The sequence below is a fragment of the Cucurbita pepo genome, chromosome 12 (genome assembly GCF_057944985.1).
Source record: "Cucurbita pepo subsp. pepo isolate OVF chromosome 12, ASM5794498v1, whole genome shotgun sequence".
Lineage (NCBI taxonomy): Eukaryota > Viridiplantae > Streptophyta > Magnoliopsida > Cucurbitales > Cucurbitaceae > Cucurbita > Cucurbita pepo.
Genome location: NC_141809.1, coordinates 14,928,592 through 14,947,624, shown reverse-complemented (window position 1 = coordinate 14,947,624; position 19,033 = coordinate 14,928,592). Strand labels below are relative to the sequence as shown.

At 37.5% G+C, this 19,033-nt stretch overlaps 4 protein-coding genes and 1 pseudogene across 8 annotated transcripts; 3 read left to right on the top strand and 2 right to left on the bottom strand.

The window, feature by feature from the left end:
• Positions 1 to 31: 31 nt before the first annotated feature.
• On the top strand, positions 32 to 4,624 carry LOC111806854 (P-loop containing nucleoside triphosphate hydrolases superfamily protein). The gene is made up of 9 exons (XM_023692354.2): positions 32 to 192; positions 331 to 391; positions 503 to 733; positions 946 to 1,127; positions 1,219 to 1,393; positions 1,772 to 1,980; positions 2,132 to 2,257; positions 2,369 to 2,472; positions 2,618 to 4,624. Exons 1-9 carry the CDS (start codon positions 138 to 140, stop codon positions 2,792 to 2,794), a joined length of 1,320 nt encoding a protein of 439 aa, XP_023548122.2. The 5' UTR covers positions 32 to 137; the 3' UTR covers positions 2,795 to 4,624.
• On the bottom strand, positions 2,977 to 6,257 carry LOC111806853 (GTP cyclohydrolase 1). Its single transcript, XM_023692353.2, has 2 exons — positions 5,508 to 6,257; positions 2,977 to 4,548 (listed from the first exon to the last, which is right to left on the bottom strand). Exons 1-2 carry the CDS (start codon positions 5,707 to 5,709, stop codon positions 3,344 to 3,346), a joined length of 1,407 nt encoding a protein of 468 aa, XP_023548121.2. The 5' UTR covers positions 5,710 to 6,257; the 3' UTR covers positions 2,977 to 3,343.
• A 1,088-nt stretch (positions 6,258 to 7,345) lies between these two features.
• Positions 7,346 to 18,468, top strand: LOC111807427 (uncharacterized). Of its 5 annotated transcripts, none has more exons than XM_087128829.1 (19): positions 7,346 to 8,404; positions 11,712 to 11,782; positions 11,904 to 12,169; positions 12,249 to 12,344; positions 12,425 to 12,517; positions 12,633 to 12,731; positions 12,832 to 12,969; positions 13,131 to 13,250; positions 13,340 to 13,471; positions 13,546 to 13,653; positions 13,734 to 13,886; positions 13,963 to 14,049; positions 14,117 to 14,263; positions 14,351 to 14,455; positions 14,531 to 14,650; positions 16,180 to 16,527; positions 16,676 to 16,852; positions 16,939 to 17,000; positions 17,073 to 18,468. In XM_087128829.1, exons 3-19 carry the CDS (start codon positions 11,977 to 11,979, stop codon positions 17,472 to 17,474), a joined length of 2,580 nt encoding a protein of 859 aa, XP_086984955.1. In that variant the 5' UTR covers positions 7,346 to 8,404; positions 11,712 to 11,782; positions 11,904 to 11,976; the 3' UTR covers positions 17,475 to 18,468. The 5 variants fall into 5 exon arrangements, with proteins under 5 accessions (XP_086984955.1, XP_086984957.1, XP_086984958.1 ...); XM_087128831.1 differs by having other exon boundaries at positions 11,708 to 11,782; XM_087128832.1 differs by lacking the exon at positions 11,712 to 11,782.
• Positions 7,356 to 9,079, top strand: LOC111807429 (F-box protein At5g07670 pseudogene; annotated as a pseudogene).
• Positions 9,288 to 10,886, bottom strand: LOC147790049 (membrane protein of ER body 1-like; the record flags this gene model as incomplete). Its single annotated transcript, XM_087129448.1, has 3 exons — positions 9,288 to 9,928; positions 10,006 to 10,067; positions 10,628 to 10,886. Coding segments are annotated over 3 exons (804 nt in total), but the record flags the coding sequence as incomplete, so codon positions are not given.
• Positions 18,469 to 19,033: the final 565 nt, after the last annotated feature.

The following is a 19,033-nucleotide window of genomic DNA, read 5'->3' as shown; positions in this document are numbered from 1 at the left end:
TTGGTCAACCACTCAAACATTTTTTTAGTTGAGTCTGCTCAAACCGTAATGGAAGCATGTCAAAATCTTAGCGCGCAAGAAAACGTGCCCCGATTTTTCTTCTCTATCCTCCCACGACCCTAATTCTTGGCGCAAGCATGGGCGGCGATACTGTTTCGCTTTCTACTCCTTCCATCCTTCACGATCATCTCTGTTCGTATTTTCAGTTTTCTGTTCTTTTGATCGAAGAAATTGGCGTCTAATTTCCATGTTTCTTCATCAAGTTTTTGTTGCTTAATTTCTATCCGAAGTAATTTTGCGACACAGCTTTAATTTAATACCCAATTGCAGATGGGGGTTCTTCTCTCGAGCATGATCAGTCGCAAATTGCTACTCAACTGCCCACTCTCAGGTATACGTTTCGATTGCTCTGTTCCATGTTCTCTGAATCACTCCCTTTCCAGTTAAAACCCAATTAATTTTATGATGTTGCTCATTATGGGTATTGTTCTTGATGAGAAAGGGGTAACAACAGTAACTTGAGCATGCAAACTAAGGATGATGAAGCGGATATGGAAAATGGAGTAATCATGGGAGAATTTGATGCGACTGAATCTCAATTTTCTTCATCTGCTTTGAATGTTGAAATATATCGGAGGAGGATAAACAATGTACATAGAGAGATCTTGGAGAGCTCTGATCAATTACGGATTCGTAGTGAGAATTTGAATCAGGCTAAGAGAAAAATTTTGAGGTATCTCTATTACTTTTGACATGTTTTTATTTCTGAAGTGAGAAAAGAATTTATTGTCCCTAGTAGTGCCCAAATTGCGGTGTGAACTCCTTGTTTGAGTTGTAGATGAACTAATTAAAGTTGATGATGGTTCATGAGTATTATATCTCTTATTATTTTCAAGAATGCTGCTAAATTTTGCTCATATTGACATGCTAGCCTCTATTTGGCAGCTATTCTCCTGGATCATGGATTGAGCAGGTAGGTGGAATGAAATTATCTGACTATGATATCCCACAAACAATGTCGCTTATATTGATTGGTCCGAAAGGATCTGGTAAAAGTAGTCTTATAAATAGGATCTCCAAGGTGTTTGACGAGGACCGTTTTGCGCCCGAAAGAGCTCAAGTATCATGTATTTCTTTGAATTCATTTGAGGCTGTTCTCTAAATGAAAATAGGAGTTGCTTATTTGAACTTAAAAATTGTTGTATCTTTCCGGTGTAGGTAATTCATCTGGTGAAGATGGAACTTTTTTCCTTCAAGAATATATGATTCTGAGAAAGTCGAAATCCTTTTGTTTATACGATACCCGTGGTCTGTCTGATGACTCGTCTGAAAACATTGAAGTGTTGAAACAATGGATGACCAAGGGTGTTCATCATGGAGAACTTGTAGCAAGGTTGAAGTTTTAAAATTGAGACCATAGCCCTCTGCTAGCAGATATTGTCCACTTTGACCTGTTACGTATCGTCGTCAGCCTCATAGTTTTAAAACACATCTGTTCGGGAGAGATTTCCACACCCTTATAGGAAATGCGTCGTTCCCTCCTTGGACTAGAGCCAGACATTGGGCAGTGTTTAGAGAGAACGAAGCATTCCTTATAAGGGTATGGAGACCTATCCCTAGTAGACGCGTTTTAAAACCATGAGGCTTACGACGATACATAACAGGCTAAAGCGAACAATATTTGCTAGTGGTGGGCTTGGACTGTTACATCTCCCATTAGTTTTAAATTCAATCCTGACTTACTTCGTCATGTGTGTAAATTACTTCCCAGGAAATCTGATGCTTCAAGTTTAATAAATAGAATGAGGTGTAAAGCTCGCCAACGCTTCCCTCTTTCTAGGGCGGTCAGAATGATTAATTTTGTCATATTCGTCGTCGATGGGCTTTCAGTTCTTAAATCAATGGATGGCAATGACATAGAGAAAGATTATGAAAGAGTGATTACTACTGCGTTCAATTGCCCTTATTTATCATATGGAGGTGAAGTTATCCCACTCATCATTAGTTATAATATCATGTTTATGAGAGTAACAGGAAGATTATTATCATTATTTATTTTTTTAAGATCACATTCCTTAGGTTGCATGTTGTATGCCGAGAAATTAGAATTTCATTCTCTTTTTAATCACAGATGACAAGCCAGTTGTTGTTATAACCCATGGAGATCTACTTTCCTTTGCGGACCGTGTTCGTGTGCGTGCCCATTTGGGGAATTTATTAGGTATTCCATCGGCGAAACAAATATTTGACATCCCAGGTACCGTATATTATGTCCTAAATTTCCTTGTGAAATTTGATTCAATGGTTTCGTATTATCCCGCTTCCCCGTGCTTTCGATATCAATAGTTATGATCCAATGTGCTAGCAGATAGTTATGATCCAGTCACGGAGTTGACGATAATTGATATGTTACATTACTGTCTGGAGCATGCTGATAAAAACCTTTCTCCCAAGAGCTGGACGGTGTTCAAGGTTTCTTTCGCCTCGTGTTCTATCCGAAGTTTCATATGTCTTTCATTTTGTTCTTTTTTAACATCAGAATATGCACGTGTATCAAACAATTCAGTATTTTGCTTCTCCAAGGGATCACTAATCAAAGTTGATTGCTCACTTGCAGGATCATGTGTCCTCCGTATCAGCGAATACATACTTCCTAACCGTCATGGTGATTGTTATCATCTCAGCTTATCTGTATCAGGTATACGTTCATCATCCCGAGCAACAGGAACCTAAGAACGTTTCGAAAGGTATGGAGATAGTTTGGCATGAGATTCGACATATGTGGTTAGATTGAAGAAGGGGCAGTGTCTTGGACTTCAGAGGTTCTTTTGCTACAAATAATAGGTGGGTAAATGATATTGTCACCTAACTGTGCAGTGTGGAATAATGCTAAAACTGTTCATATTGTGATGATTTGTGGATCCTATTAGACAATGCACTGTCTTCTTATATATGAGGTAAAAGTGATGGAAAATATTAAATGGTAAATTTAGCCTCTGAATTTTGATTGGTAGTTTGTAAGCAAGATTTTGCCCAGAAGATGAGGAATGATAGGAATACATAAAGGTTTCATGGATATACATCCTAGTAAAGAAATTGCACCAAAACTGGCCATGAAATCTGTTGGAAAGCTGCCACTCCTGGGCTCCCGACCAACAAAATCAAGTATAAACGGTATCCTTTTTGGATCCCTTTGGTCTAAAACAGCTAAATATAATATGAATGGGAGGATGACCTGACCCATAAACTATACCTTCCAGCCAAATGTGTATGGCGCTATTGATCAAGTTGTGCAAAACTTGTGTGTTGTGAAGGGGTCTTAGGCATAATCATAAGCTTGTCCTTACAGTTCTCCGATGGTAGTTTTGGGAATGCTCTGCAAGAACATGGCTCTTGCAGCTGCATCTGATGAAAACCGACCGAGCGCAGCAATTGTAGCTGTCGTGCAACCAAACTTCTCAATTCCTCTTGAGATCATACAGGTATGACTCGCCTCAACAACAACTACGACGTCTGCTCCTAATAATGATGAGACTGTCTCTGCTATCTGCCTGGTCATTCTCTCCTGAACTTGAAGCTTGAAACCATAGAAATGTATTACTGAGTTTAGAAGTGATTTCTCAAGGTGAGTGACTCCATCAGCTCTTAAGAATCCTATATGCACGACGCCATAAAAGGGAAGTAAATGGTGCTCGCATTGAGACCAGAACGAGAAATTCATCTCTGATTGAATCTTTTTCTCGGAGAGGTTACCGTTCTCGTTGTGTTCGAAATGAGTTCTACCATTAGCAAAGCCATTGAGCTTCTTCATATCCATCTTCATTTCAACATTACAGTTTTGGAAGTTCATTAGCCAGTTGACAAAGTGACCAGGTGTTCCAAGAAGCTCTTCCCTTGAAGGGTCTTCACCTAACGACCTCAAAATTGATGTCGCTGCAGTGGTCATTCTCGGGTTTAATGACTCGATTTTGGTTGAGAATTTAGAAGCTGAAGGAAAATGAGATGGGCACCAAAGTTGAGAATTTGAATCTGGTGCACCAGCTTTGCTTAGATCTATGCCTCTAAATTTTAAAAGACTGAAGAAGTCCATCCAGGCATCAGCATCTTGGTTTTCGAAAGCTCCCAAACCAGATTGAACCTGCACTTTGACCCATCCTGAGGATTTCGAGTCAAGAAAGACCGACTCCAAGCTCGGGAAATGAATGTGCAAACAATGAAGCACAACAGCAACACCTCCTGGGTTGATACCATGGTGCAGAGCTGAACAAATTTGATCAGCCAGACGTTGAGGCTTTTGAAGTCGCTTTGCATACACGTCTGCGACTCGAGAGAGCTTGCTCAGCCCTACAACTTGCTGACCAGATGGAACATAACCCACATGACATTTCACTTGAAATGGAAGCAGACATGACTCACAATACGAGAAGAAGTCAAGATCTCGAACAATCACAATCCCACCTGCACCTCCAGCTTGACCAAGACCATTATGCAGTCCAGCTTCGGGGAATAAAGCACTTTCAATAATGTCCTTCGCTGTTTCTCCATACCCTGAAATAGAATTATGTATATGAATGAAGAGATGATAATGTTCATTTTACATCAGAATTCATATGTTTCCAGGCAATTTCTTCATCTTATCCTTTCCTTCCTTTTGTTTCCTTAAAGTTGTCGACTATGATTATCTGATTCTACAAGTTCTTAAGTCACACATAGCATGAAGAACAAATTCAATGCAGTAAAAGAGAGACAAAATAAGGACAAAAAATGCTCTTAATTCTCAAAAACCAATACCACCATAATCTCAGTACAAATTCTGAAATAGACTATGCATCAAGATGAAGAACCTGGTGTTCCCATGTCCAACTATGCACAAAAACAAAAACAAAAACAGAACAAGAACAAAGAACAAGAAGAAAAACAGAACAGGAACAGGAACAAGAACAAACACAAAAACAAAAACAAAACTAAACTAAAACAGGGGCAAGATGGATGGAAGCTTCAACTAGAGATGGTATAGGACTCCAGCTCTGTTTTCCAGTATAAAAACATACACATTATCAAGCCAAGGGACTTTTCTCCAAAAACATTTCAACACGACAAATCTTTTACATAATGTTTTAAGAAACTGGAAGCTGGGAAAGATGGGGGATGGAGGCTTGAACGGTCTTAGAACCCTGAAATTAGAAGAAACTCTGCCCATGACATCCTTACGTAATACTCAAATTCCTCATAAGAAAAATGTAAGAGTTTTCATTTGTTTCAAGTTTTTGGAATCTTTAAGGTAATTTGGCAGTTAGCTGCTAAGAACAGCTTTTAGAAACAAGTACTAAGAACTAATAAGAACAAGAGAACAGTGAGCTATCTATGCTTCCATAAAAATATTTTGAAAGACATCCAAACTCACCTAACCACACATGCACAATTAATAGTGGCAGTTCTTTATAAACAAATGCCTTTATGAGGCTTATTCTACTAAAATAATGGCGATGAAATAAGGCAACTCTCACCTCTTGTTCCTTCTCTAAGAGCCTTGGCTACACGGAGGGGGGTCTTTCTGATGCCCTCTCTGTTGATATCTTCCCCTAAACCCTGCAACAAAACTTTCACAGCATCCATGATAGCAATAGTTTCAGGTTCATCCTCAACCCCGCTGTGTTTCGCTCCATTCTCGACCTTCAAATCCGAAAGCTCTTCATCTGAAGCAGCCATTGTCGGATTTCAAAAACTCCCGAATCCCAAAGAGAGGGGGAAATAAACAATACCCAACTCCAAAAACCGTCCACACCCAGATCAAATCAGGGGTACATGGAAAGATTCGTGACACATACGGGAAACCCCACTCATCGAATCAAGAGATTTGATGAACTCCAGTTGGGCCTCAACGAAATATTGCTATATTTGTGAAAACAAGGCTACAAATCAAATGAGCATGAGAAATACAATGCACCCAGATAAGGAAATCGCGACAGAGACAGAAAACAAGCCCTAATAAGCAAGTAGAAGAAATGAAAAGGGAACGAATGGGTAGTGTAAGGACTTGTGTTAGGGAAATTGTAAGAAACAAATGGCACCGCAGTTCATAGGGATAATCTTGTAGTTGGGAAATGGGAATGCTGGATCAATGGCGCCACATAGAATGAAGTTATAGGATTGAGGAAAGGTTGCGGCAGGGATCGGTGAAAGGTGTGCTGAATCTGAATGGTTGAAGGATGAGATGGGCCACTGGGGTTTTTGCTTTTTTTTGGATCTCAGACTTAAAAAAAACATACACCAACCACCCATTGTTGGAGGATTAAATCTTTCCACTTTATCATTATGGTCTATTTTCTTTGACAAGAAGTCACAACTTAAATTAACATTGGATATTTATTAACACTTCAATTTTCAACCATAGGGTGACAACCTAATTTAATATGTTTTTTCGAGTAATACAATGTTGTTACATCGTGAATGAGGTTAAATAGGCTAAAATATGAGTTTCATATAAAGTAAATGTTAATTTTCTTCACTAATTCAATAAAGAAGTGATAACTTAATTTAACATTACGACTTATGAGTGAAGAAATACACATGAATGAATTAAGACTATATATGAAACAGAGGGATCTCGAGAATATGCAAGTATAATTAAGAAAAGTTTTAAACAAAAAAATTACTTTTCTTTTAAATGACCTAATCATAAAAACTTGAAAGTTATCTCTGGATTGATCGTATATATATTAGACGATATTACATAAGATCATATATATTAGATGACCTTACATAAAAAAAAATACGTAAGCGAGAATGTAATAATATAAAAGAATTTAAGTTAGTTTGTGTGGACAACTTTCGTATTATTTTTAGGGCTATGTGAGATCTGGCATTGTGGTTAGACAGGAGAACTAGATATTCCTTGGAAGGGCGTAGAAACCTATCCATAATAGATATATTTTAAAACTGTAAGGTTAACGACTATATGTAACCGACCGAAACAGAGAATATCTATTCAGAGTGGATTTGGGCCATTACAAATGGTAATAGAGTCGCCGCCTGTCACTGCTAAAAGAAAAAAAAAATAATAATTATAAAAAAAAATAAAAGAAAAATGCTTTTAGCAGCCCCACCGTACGCTGACGGCTGACGACGGATACAGTGAGCAGTGAGCAGTGAGCAGAGAGCAGAGAGCAGAGAGCAGCCCAAATATCCACTGTCTAAAGAGATTTTGAAGAACCCAATTTGCAGATTTCGAACTGTTGTTGGCAGATCAATGTGGTATGTTGAAGAAGATAGACATAGAGAAGAGAGTATTCTGGAAAGCTGAGACGTAGCGGTGATTGGGGAGGAGTCTTACCGCCATTACCGCCATTACCGCCATGGGTTATGCACATGGACGAGCACAATCGGTATTGTTTGAAGCTGAAAGACGAAGCTCCATTTCCTCGGTTCCGAGCCCTCAAACGAACCCTAACTCGCCGGGGAAGAAGAGGACACTGCGTTGGTCTGATGTGTGTGGCAGGACACCGAATCGCTTGAGAGTGTTATTGTTGCTATGCAACTTCAATCCTCGGTTAAAGACTCTCATATTCCCACACCCAACTCCAAAACCAACCCCCACTTAATCGCTAATTTCTGCAAAATCGACTGTACGCTGCTTCTTTCGGACGAGCTTCTTCTTAGGATCCTCACGAAATTACCGGATTCTCAGCGGAACTCCAACTTTCTTGTCTGCAAACGGTGGCTGAATCTGTAGGGTCGTATAGTACGGTCGCTCAGGGTAATGGATTTGAATTTTCTCTTGTCGGGTAGGTTGATTTTGAGGTTTCCAAATCTTAACCGTGTGGATTTAATCTCTGGATCTTTGATGTGTTTTAGAAATTCTGGTATCTTGTTGAGTAATAGGATTCATTCAATGCATGTTGATTCCTGATTTTTGCCTATTCCGGGTGTTGGTGAGGAAAATATTATTGACAATATGGGGATTGATAGAGGGCTGAAAGCATTGGCCGATGGCTGTCCAAATTTGCGCAAATTAGCTTTTATTGGTGGAAGTGAGTTGGGATTGTTGAGTGTGGCCGAGGAATGTGAGACCTTGCAAGAACTTGAATTGCACTAGTGTAACGATAATCTGCTGAGAGGAATTTGCTGCTTGTGAGAATTTACAAATTCTGAAATCTGAGTCCTTGTCCTGTTCTTGAGCGGTTGCATTTGCAGAACTGTCAACTACGGGATAAAAAGAGTGCTAAAGCATTGTTTATTACTGGTGGTGCTGTGAAGGAGATTTTCATCGGTGATTGCTGGGGACTGGCGGATGACTTATTCAGCTTTGCATGTCATTGCTGGAACTACTGGAGGAGTTCTGGCAATTTTTGGAATCTACTAAGGACACCAACTCGAACAAAAAGTGTCCCGCTTTCCTTTCCAAGTAAGTGGTACCTTGGAACCTTGGATTTAGATATGCTCATAGTATATATGAAAGTATGATATGAGAAGTATGTCATAGAAATTTGAGCATGAAATGAGTTGGTTTGATTTGATGTATGTAAGAGTACGTTAAACGTTATGATGCACGTTTATCGAAGAACGAACTGTTGAGTTATGATATGACTGAAATTGAGAGTATTCCTTTAATATGATATAAAGCATGTTATGAGAACCCGATTATATATGTTTGAGCATAGAATGAGTTGAGATGACACATGTTGAATGTGATTATGTATGTTTACTAAAATGCATACGCACTATCTTATGAAGTGAGATTCATGACTAGGTATCCATGTTTAGATCACTATGCTATGTCTCTATGTCATATGTTCACGATGTATGCGGTTATATGGGGACGATTAGGGGTTCGCCAACTAACCTCTAATCATGAACCTGACTCAATTGTCAGGGGTTCGAATAATCATAGAATTGGCTTATGATATTTTATGCTTCATGATTGTACCGTGAGGGGACTACTGTGAAGTTTGCCAGTTAGCTTCTTGTAGTGAGCCTATCACGAGCGGTAGAGGTACATAGTTGTACCTTGGACCCCCAAGGGGGTGGATTGTATTGGAGAGGAGAACAACTCCCTAATAGATTCGCATGAAACCTCTCTCTAATAAACTCGCTTTTTAAAACCGTGAGACTGACGGCGATGCGTAACGAGCCGAAGCGGACAATATCTATTAGTAGTGGACTTAGGCCAATATAGACTATGATGTGGCCTAATCTATGAACTCGAGCAATGCGAGCACATTGAAAAGTCTATGCTTTAAAAACTATGTTTCTAAATGGATATACTTCAAAGCAATTGAGTACGTTCCTTTATATTGCTTTGCCATCATAAAACTAAAGAAATCCGAAACTCCCAAGCAATGAATATTAGTAGCTTCAATTATTCAGTCCAAAGTTCAAAAGTGAATGAAATATGCATACATATTCAGTTTTAACACACCATTATAAGATTTAAGGAACAAAAAGTTCAAACGGATCTCCATGTCTGATACCGAAAATCCATGCCTGGTAGGAGCAAGGTTGGAACTTTGTTCGGCTCAAAATCAAACCAACCAGCTTGATCAATATAGTTTTGAATCAGCTCACCTCCAAAAGTTGTCACTGCCGACGTCCCAATTGCATCAGCTATGCATCCCCCAATGATATGAACATAGACAAGGCAATTTTCTGGCTTCTCAATGTAAGCTTTACCCACGCCAAGCAATCCAATACATAGAACAGAGACTATTGTGACTGTTGGAATCTTGAGAAATTTGTCCTCTGGCTTACGGAACGTGAAGCCATAAAGGAGAGGGGGCACCAACCCAAATATCAGGAATGATAGGATAGCCACTGTCAAATGGAGGCGATGGTTTTTTCTATCTCCGAAGACTTGTTCATATCTATCCACTTCTTCCTCTCTTTGTTCATCAGGTCCACTTTCCTGGCCGTTTATCCAATGTTTTGATATCTGGAAATTGCTCATTAAATTCAGAACTATGGAAATAGGTATTGGTATTGTAAGAAGAGGAGAATGTAATTACTCACTCTATAGCTCATCACAAACAGTCCAATAATCAAGTTTGATAGTGAAAGAGCTACCGTTTTTCCTGCATCATGCAAAATATTATGTGTATCAATGATTCTTGATTTGATTGTTCTTAAGCACTATAGAAGAGATAATGTGAGATCCCTCGTCAGTTGTGAAGGAGAACGAAGCATTCTTTATAAGAGTGTGGAAACTCCTCTCTAGCAGACGCATTTTAAAACTTTGAGGGGAAGTCCGAAAGAGGACAATATTTGTTAGTGGTGGGCTTAGGCTGTTACAAATGACATCAAAGTAGACATCGGACGATGTGCTAGTGAGGAGGCTGAACCCCGAAGGGGGGTGGACACAAGGCGGTGTGTCAGCAAGGATGCTGGCCTCGAAGGGGGGGAGGGGTGGATTGGGGGTCCCACATTGATTGGAGAAGGGAACGAGTGCCAGCGAGGACGATGGGCCATAAAGGGAGTGGATTATGAGATCGTATATAGGTTGGAGAGGAGAACGAAGCATTTTTTTATAAGGGTGTAGAAATGTCTTCCTATCATTTTTTATAAGAGTGTGAAAACCTCAAATCCAAAAAGAATAATATCTGCTAGTGGTGGACTAGGAATAAAATAAAGTTACCAGTGGTAGCACCGGTGCTGGCGGAAGATGTGACAATGCCTAAGCTTGCTATCAGTTCAGTTAAACCGCCATACAGCACACTTTTCACAATTTCGGTTCTAACTGAAGTTGCACTTTGTTGTTCTTTGATTTCTGGTTCAGTAACAATGAGTTCGTGTGGACTTGAAGCAACTAAAATTTCTTGACAAAGGACTTCTTGTTCACCATTATGAGTGTAAATGACTTCATTTGATTGTTCTTCAGCATTATCTTCCCCTAATGGTTCATATTTATGATCTTCACTCAACTGTTGATCGGTAGGATCTTCCCCGAACGGTTCATATTTATGATCTTCACTCAACTGTTGATTGGTAGGATCTTCCCCTAACGGTTCATATTTATGATCTTCACTCAACTGTTGATCGGTAGGATCTTCCCCGAACGGTTCATATTTATGATCTTCACTCAACTGTTGATCGGTAGGATCTTCCCCTAACAGTTCATGATTATGATCTTCACTCAACTGTTGATCGGTAGGATCTTCCCCTAACAGTTCATGATTATGATCTTCACCCAACCGTTCATCCGTAGGATCTTTACCCAACAGTTCATGTTTAGGATCTTCACCTAACTGTTCGTTCATCGGTAGGATCTTCATTTTCATTGCCCTTTTCTCCTTTAGCTAAAAGGTAAAGTATGACTCATCTCAGAAACCATTGAAATGGATAGAAAAAGTAAAGAGTTTTAAGGGATTATACATACATACCTGCATCAACAATGATTCCATTTTTGAGGTTAGCTCACCTGTATTAATAATCAAGCGAGTAAGTATGGATCGAATAAGCAAAGAATCAGAGTCATATATTCCTGTGGGTATGGTGAGGTTGGTGCCAGCCTCCTCCTCCTGCCCGTGCAATTTTCTTGATCTGTCTTTCACTTTCAACTTTGGTTGCCTCTCCTTCCGTCGATGTATATAAATATTCAAGTTTTAGAGAGATAGCTAGAATGACTTCAATGCAAACACTACCATTATTTTAGTTTCTAAATATTTAATAATATTCAGTCATTATTGTGTTTGGGTTTTATTTTTTTATTTATGAGCAAGAGGGAGAAGGATGTCAACGAATCACACATTGGATGTTTGGACTTCCTCAACTACTTGTTTCTGGCGAAGCGGTACTCCCATTGACTTTCTCTTAATATTAATAAAATATGTCCTCTAAGTCTACTCTGAGTCGGGAATTAAAATGGTTAAGTAGAGAGAGAGAGTTTGTGAGAGTAGAACATAATCTTGCAGCTCTCAGCCAGAGGTTTCAACGGAGACAAAAGAGGAGGAAAATAAGAGGTAGGAAGAACAATTTCCCCTCGGGATGGCCGGGAAAATGGAACAGAAGGTTGATTTTCTCTCAACAATCTCTTTGAGAAAGCCCGTGGAAGCAAAAGAAATAGAGGAAATTAATGACTGGGAAAACATTGCGGAAAGAAAGTACACAGAAGCAGAGCCGATCTTACAAATCCTTTCTTCAATTGAAACTCGGCTCAGTTGTTTGGACGGATTTATAGGTAACGCATCGGTGACCACTGTTAATTATCAATATACATATTGTTTTATGTTACTCAACATTTGTTGTATGCTATATAGAAATAAAAAAGCTGAAAATGGAAAGGACTCTGCTGTTCCGCCTAAATCCAGAAAAGTTTTCATCATATGGTCATTATGAAATTACATTTATGGTTGGTAAGGTTCCAGTATACTAAATTACAATATTATTATATATATCACATAATTACTGCTTTGATTCTCTTTATGATTTACAGGTAGATTGAGGTTGAGTGATCTCTCAACAGATTATTTTTGGCTACTGCAAGGGGGAGTAGAACGTTCCTGCATAGATATGATGGAAAAACTACGTATGCAATTTTTATTTTGGATCTTTGAAATTTACTTTTATGAGGAACATCAACGATTATTTTTATCTATATTGAACCAACAATGTTGATTAATTAATGTATGAAAATTTTGCAGTACGCTTGAGAAAACAATTGATAGAGCAGGAGGATGAATATGGTGACATATTGAAAGGGAAAAGCTTAAAGAATAAAGAGGATGTATTAAGGGAGTTAGGTAATTAATTTTGGAGAGTTACTACCTTCAGTACTTATGGAGTATTATGCAAAATTTGGTTAATTATTTGATGATTGTAACTGATTAATACAATTTGCAGTTAATACAAGAAGAGAGTTGGAGCATGCAGAAAAAGTATATTTAATCTCACGAAGGAGAAACCCTCGCTCTCAGTCATCATCTGAGGTGGATGATGTAATTTCCAAGCACTCTGATGAAGAGTTCCTAACAGATATGAGTAAGTGAAAGAGTAAATCAAATAAGTATTGAAACTATGAGCTAAAAGTATATCGATAAAAATTGATGAACTATTGAAACTATGAGCTATGTTGGGTTGATTAAGATATATATTCTAAATCAAGCCAACCTCAAATAATAAAGAATGATTTACATTTACAGTACGTAGGAAGAAAGAAATGATGAAGTTGGAAGGTATATTTGTTGGGTTATCGCAAATGACCGCTACGCGCTTGGTTGATGTACTTTCAGGATACTCTAAAGATGTACTAGGATGGGTAGGTAAGTGCAGACCAAAACTTATAGCATGGTTATGTTATTTGTTTACAACTAACACTCATTTTTAATTTATTAATCACTTAAATGTGTAGTCAGTTCGACAAGAGAGTTATTGGCTATGGATGAACTGTTCTCTACTGAGCTCACAGGACAGAGAACAAGGTTAACGTTTGATCCTGAACGAATCGATTGCGAAAGCCTTCGTGAAATAACACGTGTGCTGAGTAAGTTAATGGTAATTTAAGTATTTATATGCCCATTTTTAAGTGGTGACTAATACAGTATTACTCTTCCACAGTGTATTGGAGACATTATTATTCGTGGGAACAACGAGAAATACACCAAAATTTATATTTGGAGATGCACATCAACGTAGACTACAAAATATATACACTGGAAAGGATGGGTAACACTAATTCACGACTTTTATTTTAATTATGGGATAATTGTATTCAATTCAATTCATTTGTTAAATTTATTTGGCAGTCAATTGGAGAGAACAATATTTAAGCGTGGAAGATGAATATTTATGGGTATTAGAAAAGAGACACACCAAGAAGCATGCCAACACATACACTTCATTTGATGTCCACCAAATTCATTTGGAGTACATCTGGGAGAATGTACTACAAACATCATGTAAGTTAATCAATATTGTTAAGTTTACTGCACTACTAATTAGTAAGAAAATCTTACAGCTAAGCATATTTTACAGTAAACTGTAGGAATAATTGGAGATTGTGGTTAGATGCTTATACTCGCAAACTGCAGCAGAGCTTTGAACATGATGTACTAGACAAGGGTAATTCATTTGGTATAGTAATTCTATTTTATGTACAAATATGGATTTTATTTGTTATAAATTTCAGAAATGATGGAGGAGTTGAAGGAGGTGGAAAGAGCATATTGTGACTTTATGGAGAGAAGACATTTAACAAGTCTGGACAACATTTCATTAATGGATGTGTCTCAAATATATGCAAAGTACAATCATCCAAAATTATTGGAGGACATAAGTAAGTTAAGAATAAGTTCAGAAGAAGTAAATTATATAATACATAGTAAATCGAATTGAAATGAAATTTTATGATGGATCTACACAGATTCCTTGAGAGTAAAAATGAAGAAGTTGGAAAGTGATTGTGATCGCATGATACGAAAAGTTACATTCGAGTACAAGCAACAGAGGTTTGAATATGAAAAGATGGGTAATGTATCACAAATTTTATTGCACTTCTTAAATTATAATTTGGTCTCAATTTCAATCGCTGTTTTTTTCGCAGCCAAGGCCAGAAAACGGTTACGGAAGATAGACGACAGATATTTTGATCGCTTCAAACACATGGAATCAAAAAAAATTCTCCAACCACTTCCAACCACTTCAATGGTTCAAAGTTTCAAAGGTTTGTTTGTACTTCCTCTATAAATACTAATCATGTAAAAATTTGTAAAAACAATCCTAAATCATTTGATCCCACCTCGGTTGGAGAGAGGAATGAATGTGTGGAAACCTCTCTTTAACAGACGAGTTTTAAAACCGTGAGGCTGACGGCTATACATAATGGGCCAAAACGGACAATATCTGCTAGTAGTTGGCTTAGACTTTTACAGTTTCATTTTGTAGAGAAAATATGGTCTAGAATTAGTATAAAGTTTGAGGGATTTCATAAAAACAAAATATATTTTATTTTAATTGAGTAATTTGCAAACACACGATCAAAATAGATTTACAAACAAACGTGATCAAGATAGATTAATAGTAGAAGCTCTAGAGACTAAACAAGACTTTAATCCGACCATCTCTATGGCACACCCTAGCTTCCGGACACTGTCATCACCGACTAGTAACTCAGGTACCACCTGAATCGTAAAAAGGTAGCACATATAAGTATAAGAATATCCAATAAGAAACTTACAAATAGACACTAACCACACTCATATGTCTCATATATTGGAAAACACGTGTCTATAACATGCCTTTCTATGTAGTATAACCTTAAGTATAGATCTTAGGCTAATTGACACAATATTGCACAGCTCCTCCGAGCTAATCTCTGTCATCATATTCACGAGACCCTACCCAATGATCAGTTATCAATAACAAACTCCATCGAGCACCCCTAGACCATTCGAGTCGTGTGGTCAAGCTCTCCTAGAGCACATCTTGAAGAACGGAACTCAAGGTTTAGGAATTCTAGTTATGCTCTCCATCGTTTCCCTCTTTTCAATTAGATTATGAAAAGATGAGGTGCGACCTCCACCATCGTCCATCTTAGGACATATATGACTCTTGTCTCACTAGACAATCCACTACAGTGAACTAGTTGACTATTCCCTAATAGTTCCCATATAGTCCTATTAACGTGGGAGCATCCTTTGCTCCTCAAATCAAGTTCATTGTCAAATAATAGTTGGAAACCTTTGAACAACCCCCCACAATAACCTAATGGCACTACATAACATATGCATCTAAGGTACAATCATACACAACCAATATCATCTACTAAAGGTTAATTGATAACCATTTAAATGGTTCGAATCATTCCTAATCTAATTAAAAAGATAAATGGTTCAGAATATATAATATATGGGCGCTAAATAGTGTATTTAAAGAAAATATTTATCTGATAAATATATTTTTAATTATGTACACTTTCTTATATAAGGTTGTTTATAATATACAAAAACACACTTTCAATCTTTGAGTTTGAAGTTAGTTTCAATTTAGTCTATAAGTTCAAAATAGACACTTTAATTGAGATTTAGTAGAAAATAGTTTTAAATAGTTGCTCAATCTACTTTGATCTTTAATTGGCTAAACGTTAATGGATTGTTTGTATTTTGTTGACTTGGTAAAAATATTAATGGAATATATATATATATATTTTTTTTTTGGGGGACTGATCTTTTTCCCTCCTCTCCCCTCCGCCAGATTCTGAATCATTCAACAATATTATTGAAGAAGAAGAACTCTTCAAAGTATTATATGATTCAATAAAATCGTATGACATACACTGTTCCAAGTGCCAGAACTGTATCAACAATGAGATTCAAAGTGCTTTGAAATTAGAAGACGTTGAAGAATCATCTGCAAAATTTTCATACGAAGATGAAAAAGACGTTCCAAAAAAGTGTTATGAAGTTCTTTATAAGTTTCTCAATTTGCATATCATACGTTGTCCTGCTTGCATGAATTATGTCAGAGAGGTGACAATCCAACATGCTCCAAAACAATCCACGACTCTTGTACAAGTTCCAACACCATCCATTCATGGTACAGGTGAGTTTGATGTAAAAAAGTGCCAAAATTTCATGCTAAATTTATGTGTTTTAGTTTTAGAATTGTTTGATAATGCATTGAGATTAATACCATTGTGTCATATAAACTCTTTTTTCACTCTCGTCTTTTCTATACTCATTATAAGCAGATGAAGAAATTATAGACCATCAAGAAGGCTTAGTTATCACGATCTTCCATCCTGATGAACCAAGCACTAGAGTTAGAAGGTGGGAAATTCGTAGACTTATAGTACTTGGTGGCTTAATGGAATCAATTACAAGTTTAGCTATTGTAACTGCAGCAATGAGTGCAAAGATTTCTGATGGTAATGGTTTTCATTTCCTCTATTTCCCTTTTTCTTAAATAATGATTAGGCGATCTCTAGTTGATCTTGGATTGGGATTCTTGCAGGAAATATAATAGCTTTGGCGTTGACAAATTTGATAGCTGGACTCTTTATTATTAGACATGATGTAAGCATTTACCTTTTGTCTTTTGGGTTTTCAAGTTTTTGATATAGTGAAACGTATGAAGTAAATGTACAGGTATCAAGATTGCAGAAGAAGAGAAAAATACCTAGAATTGAAGTGGACGGCAATAACTACAAAGAAGTATTGAAGGAAAAAATGTATAGTCTTCTCTGTTTTATCATCGCCTACTTATCTTTCTTGTGTTTTGGGTTAGTGCCACCACTGGTTTATGCACTCTCATCCCTCAAGATTAGAAGCAAAAACCTCAAAATCATAGCGGCTGCAGGAGCTTCCCTTTCATGCACTGCACTTCTTGCTGTCCAGAAAGCTCACATTAATCAAAAGCCAAGAAATAGGCTTGTTTATGTCAAAACTGCAGGCGTATATGTTTCAGTGGGAGTTGGGGCCTTTGGCATATCATATCTAGCAGGTTACATGTTTGGACACCTTGCAGAGGAACTTCTGTGGGACTCGTGAAACTCAGCACACCCACTTCATCATTTTGCTTTGGTTTCTGCAGAATATGGTTATACATAAGTCTTTGACCAACTTCTATGCTGGTTCAGTAGTTAAAGAAATGGGATATCTTAACTGGAATTGCTATGTTATTGTACCCAGTTCTGCACCTTTATTCAGTGATGCAATTCTTTATCGCCAGCTTGTCGGTTTACTTCAATATCTCACATTTACCCGACTCGACATTGCCTTTGTAATCAATAGAGTAGGTCAATTCATGATCATCCCACAATTCTTCTTCTTTTTTTCTTTTCTTTGTGGATCAAGCAACCTGGTATTATGTTTAGTTGAGAAGATTTGTCTCTCATAACCCTTTTGTCACTTTGTCGGGTTGGTGATACATCTGATACATCTGAATTGTCGTTCTACATATGGTTTTATTGCTTTTCTTGGCTCCAGTCCTATATCCTGGTTTGCCAACAACCAACACACCATTTCCTGCTCATCCACACTCTGGCGAAATATCGCTTGTTGGCTACTGTAACTGCTGATCTCTTTTGGTTGCGGCAGTTCCATTGTGATCTTCTTGTTCCTTTGACAGCCTCCTCCCCCGCTATGGTGTGACAATGTCAATATTACTTGCAAAAAAACCAGTGTTACTGCCATTTATATCTTCCATTTTGATCGTGACAAGGTTGTTCACAAGAACATTTTTGTTCACTTTATATCTTCCAAAGATCAGTTTGTGGATTTGCTCACCAAGCTGTTCTCATCCAAATCTTCTTGTCTTCTCGTGACCAACTTCTGACTTCTACCCAGTCTTCAGTGTGAGGGGGCATGTTATGAAATGTTCTACATATTCTTCGTGGTCATATTTATGCCTTAAATTGTAAATAATGTTGTTGTACTCTTGTCAAATAAATGTTTTTACCTTATTTGCTTGTTCACTCAATGTACATAAAGGGGTCATCACCAGTATGAAATTCATGAAGGAAAATGATTTCAATTTTGTCTATCTTCCTCTGTGTTTCTATAGCTCTCACATATGGTTTCATACTTCTGTGTACATGAATATGAAGATTCATACTTTCTATATTGCCTCACTGCAGAAGGGAAAACAGGAGTTTTTGTTGCCTCTCTGGTGTCTCAGTGGGGCTTTTGCCACTTAAGTCATAACTATTGTAAGTTGTGGTGAGGATCTATTGTCATAACTCTCATTTAGTTCATAACCTTTAATGCCTCATATTCTTATTTATTTTGGTTCATAACTCTCCTTTAATTCATATTCCTTTTAGTTCATATTCTTATTTATTTGGTTCAGGTATGAGAATTAGTATTGCTATGCTTATATAAAGGCTTATCTAGCATTGTTTTGAAGTGTGGAATCAATGTCATTTTGTATTTGCCTAAAGACAATTGGGAGGAACTTTGTTGAGAGACTTTGTAGCGTAAGAGTTTGAGAGATACACTTATAAACAATTTAGTTATAGTGATTGGCTGCCACCCGTGAATGTAGGGGAATTTCTTCTCTTCGGATCACATTAATCTTTGTCTCCTTGTTTAATTTTTATTTGTGGGTG

Coding starts and splice junctions, on each gene's coding strand:
- LOC111806853 (XM_023692353.2), bottom strand. CDS start 5,709: ATGGCTGCTTCAGATGAAGAGCTTTCGGATTTGAAGGTCGAGAATGGA. Junction 4,549..5,507: donor TCTTAGAGAAGGAACAAGAG/GTGAGAGTTGCC, acceptor ATTCTATTTCAG/GGTATGGAGAAACAGCGAAG.
- LOC111807427 (XM_087128832.1), top strand. CDS start 11,977: ATGGCCGGGAAAATGGAACAGAAGGTTGATTTTCTCTCAACAATCTCT. Junction 13,654..13,733: donor ATATACACTGGAAAGGATGG/GTAACACTAATT, acceptor TTTATTTGGCAG/TCAATTGGAGAGAACAATAT. Junction 16,853..16,938: donor GAGTGCAAAGATTTCTGATG/GTAATGGTTTTC, acceptor GGATTCTTGCAG/GAAATATAATAGCTTTGGCG.
- LOC111806854 (XM_023692354.2), top strand. CDS start 138: ATGGGCGGCGATACTGTTTCGCTTTCTACTCCTTCCATCCTTCACGAT. Junction 734..945: donor GCTAAGAGAAAAATTTTGAG/GTATCTCTATTA, acceptor TCTATTTGGCAG/CTATTCTCCTGGATCATGGA. Junction 1,128..1,218: donor CGAAAGAGCTCAAGTATCAT/GTATTTCTTTGA, acceptor TTTCCGGTGTAG/GTAATTCATCTGGTGAAGAT.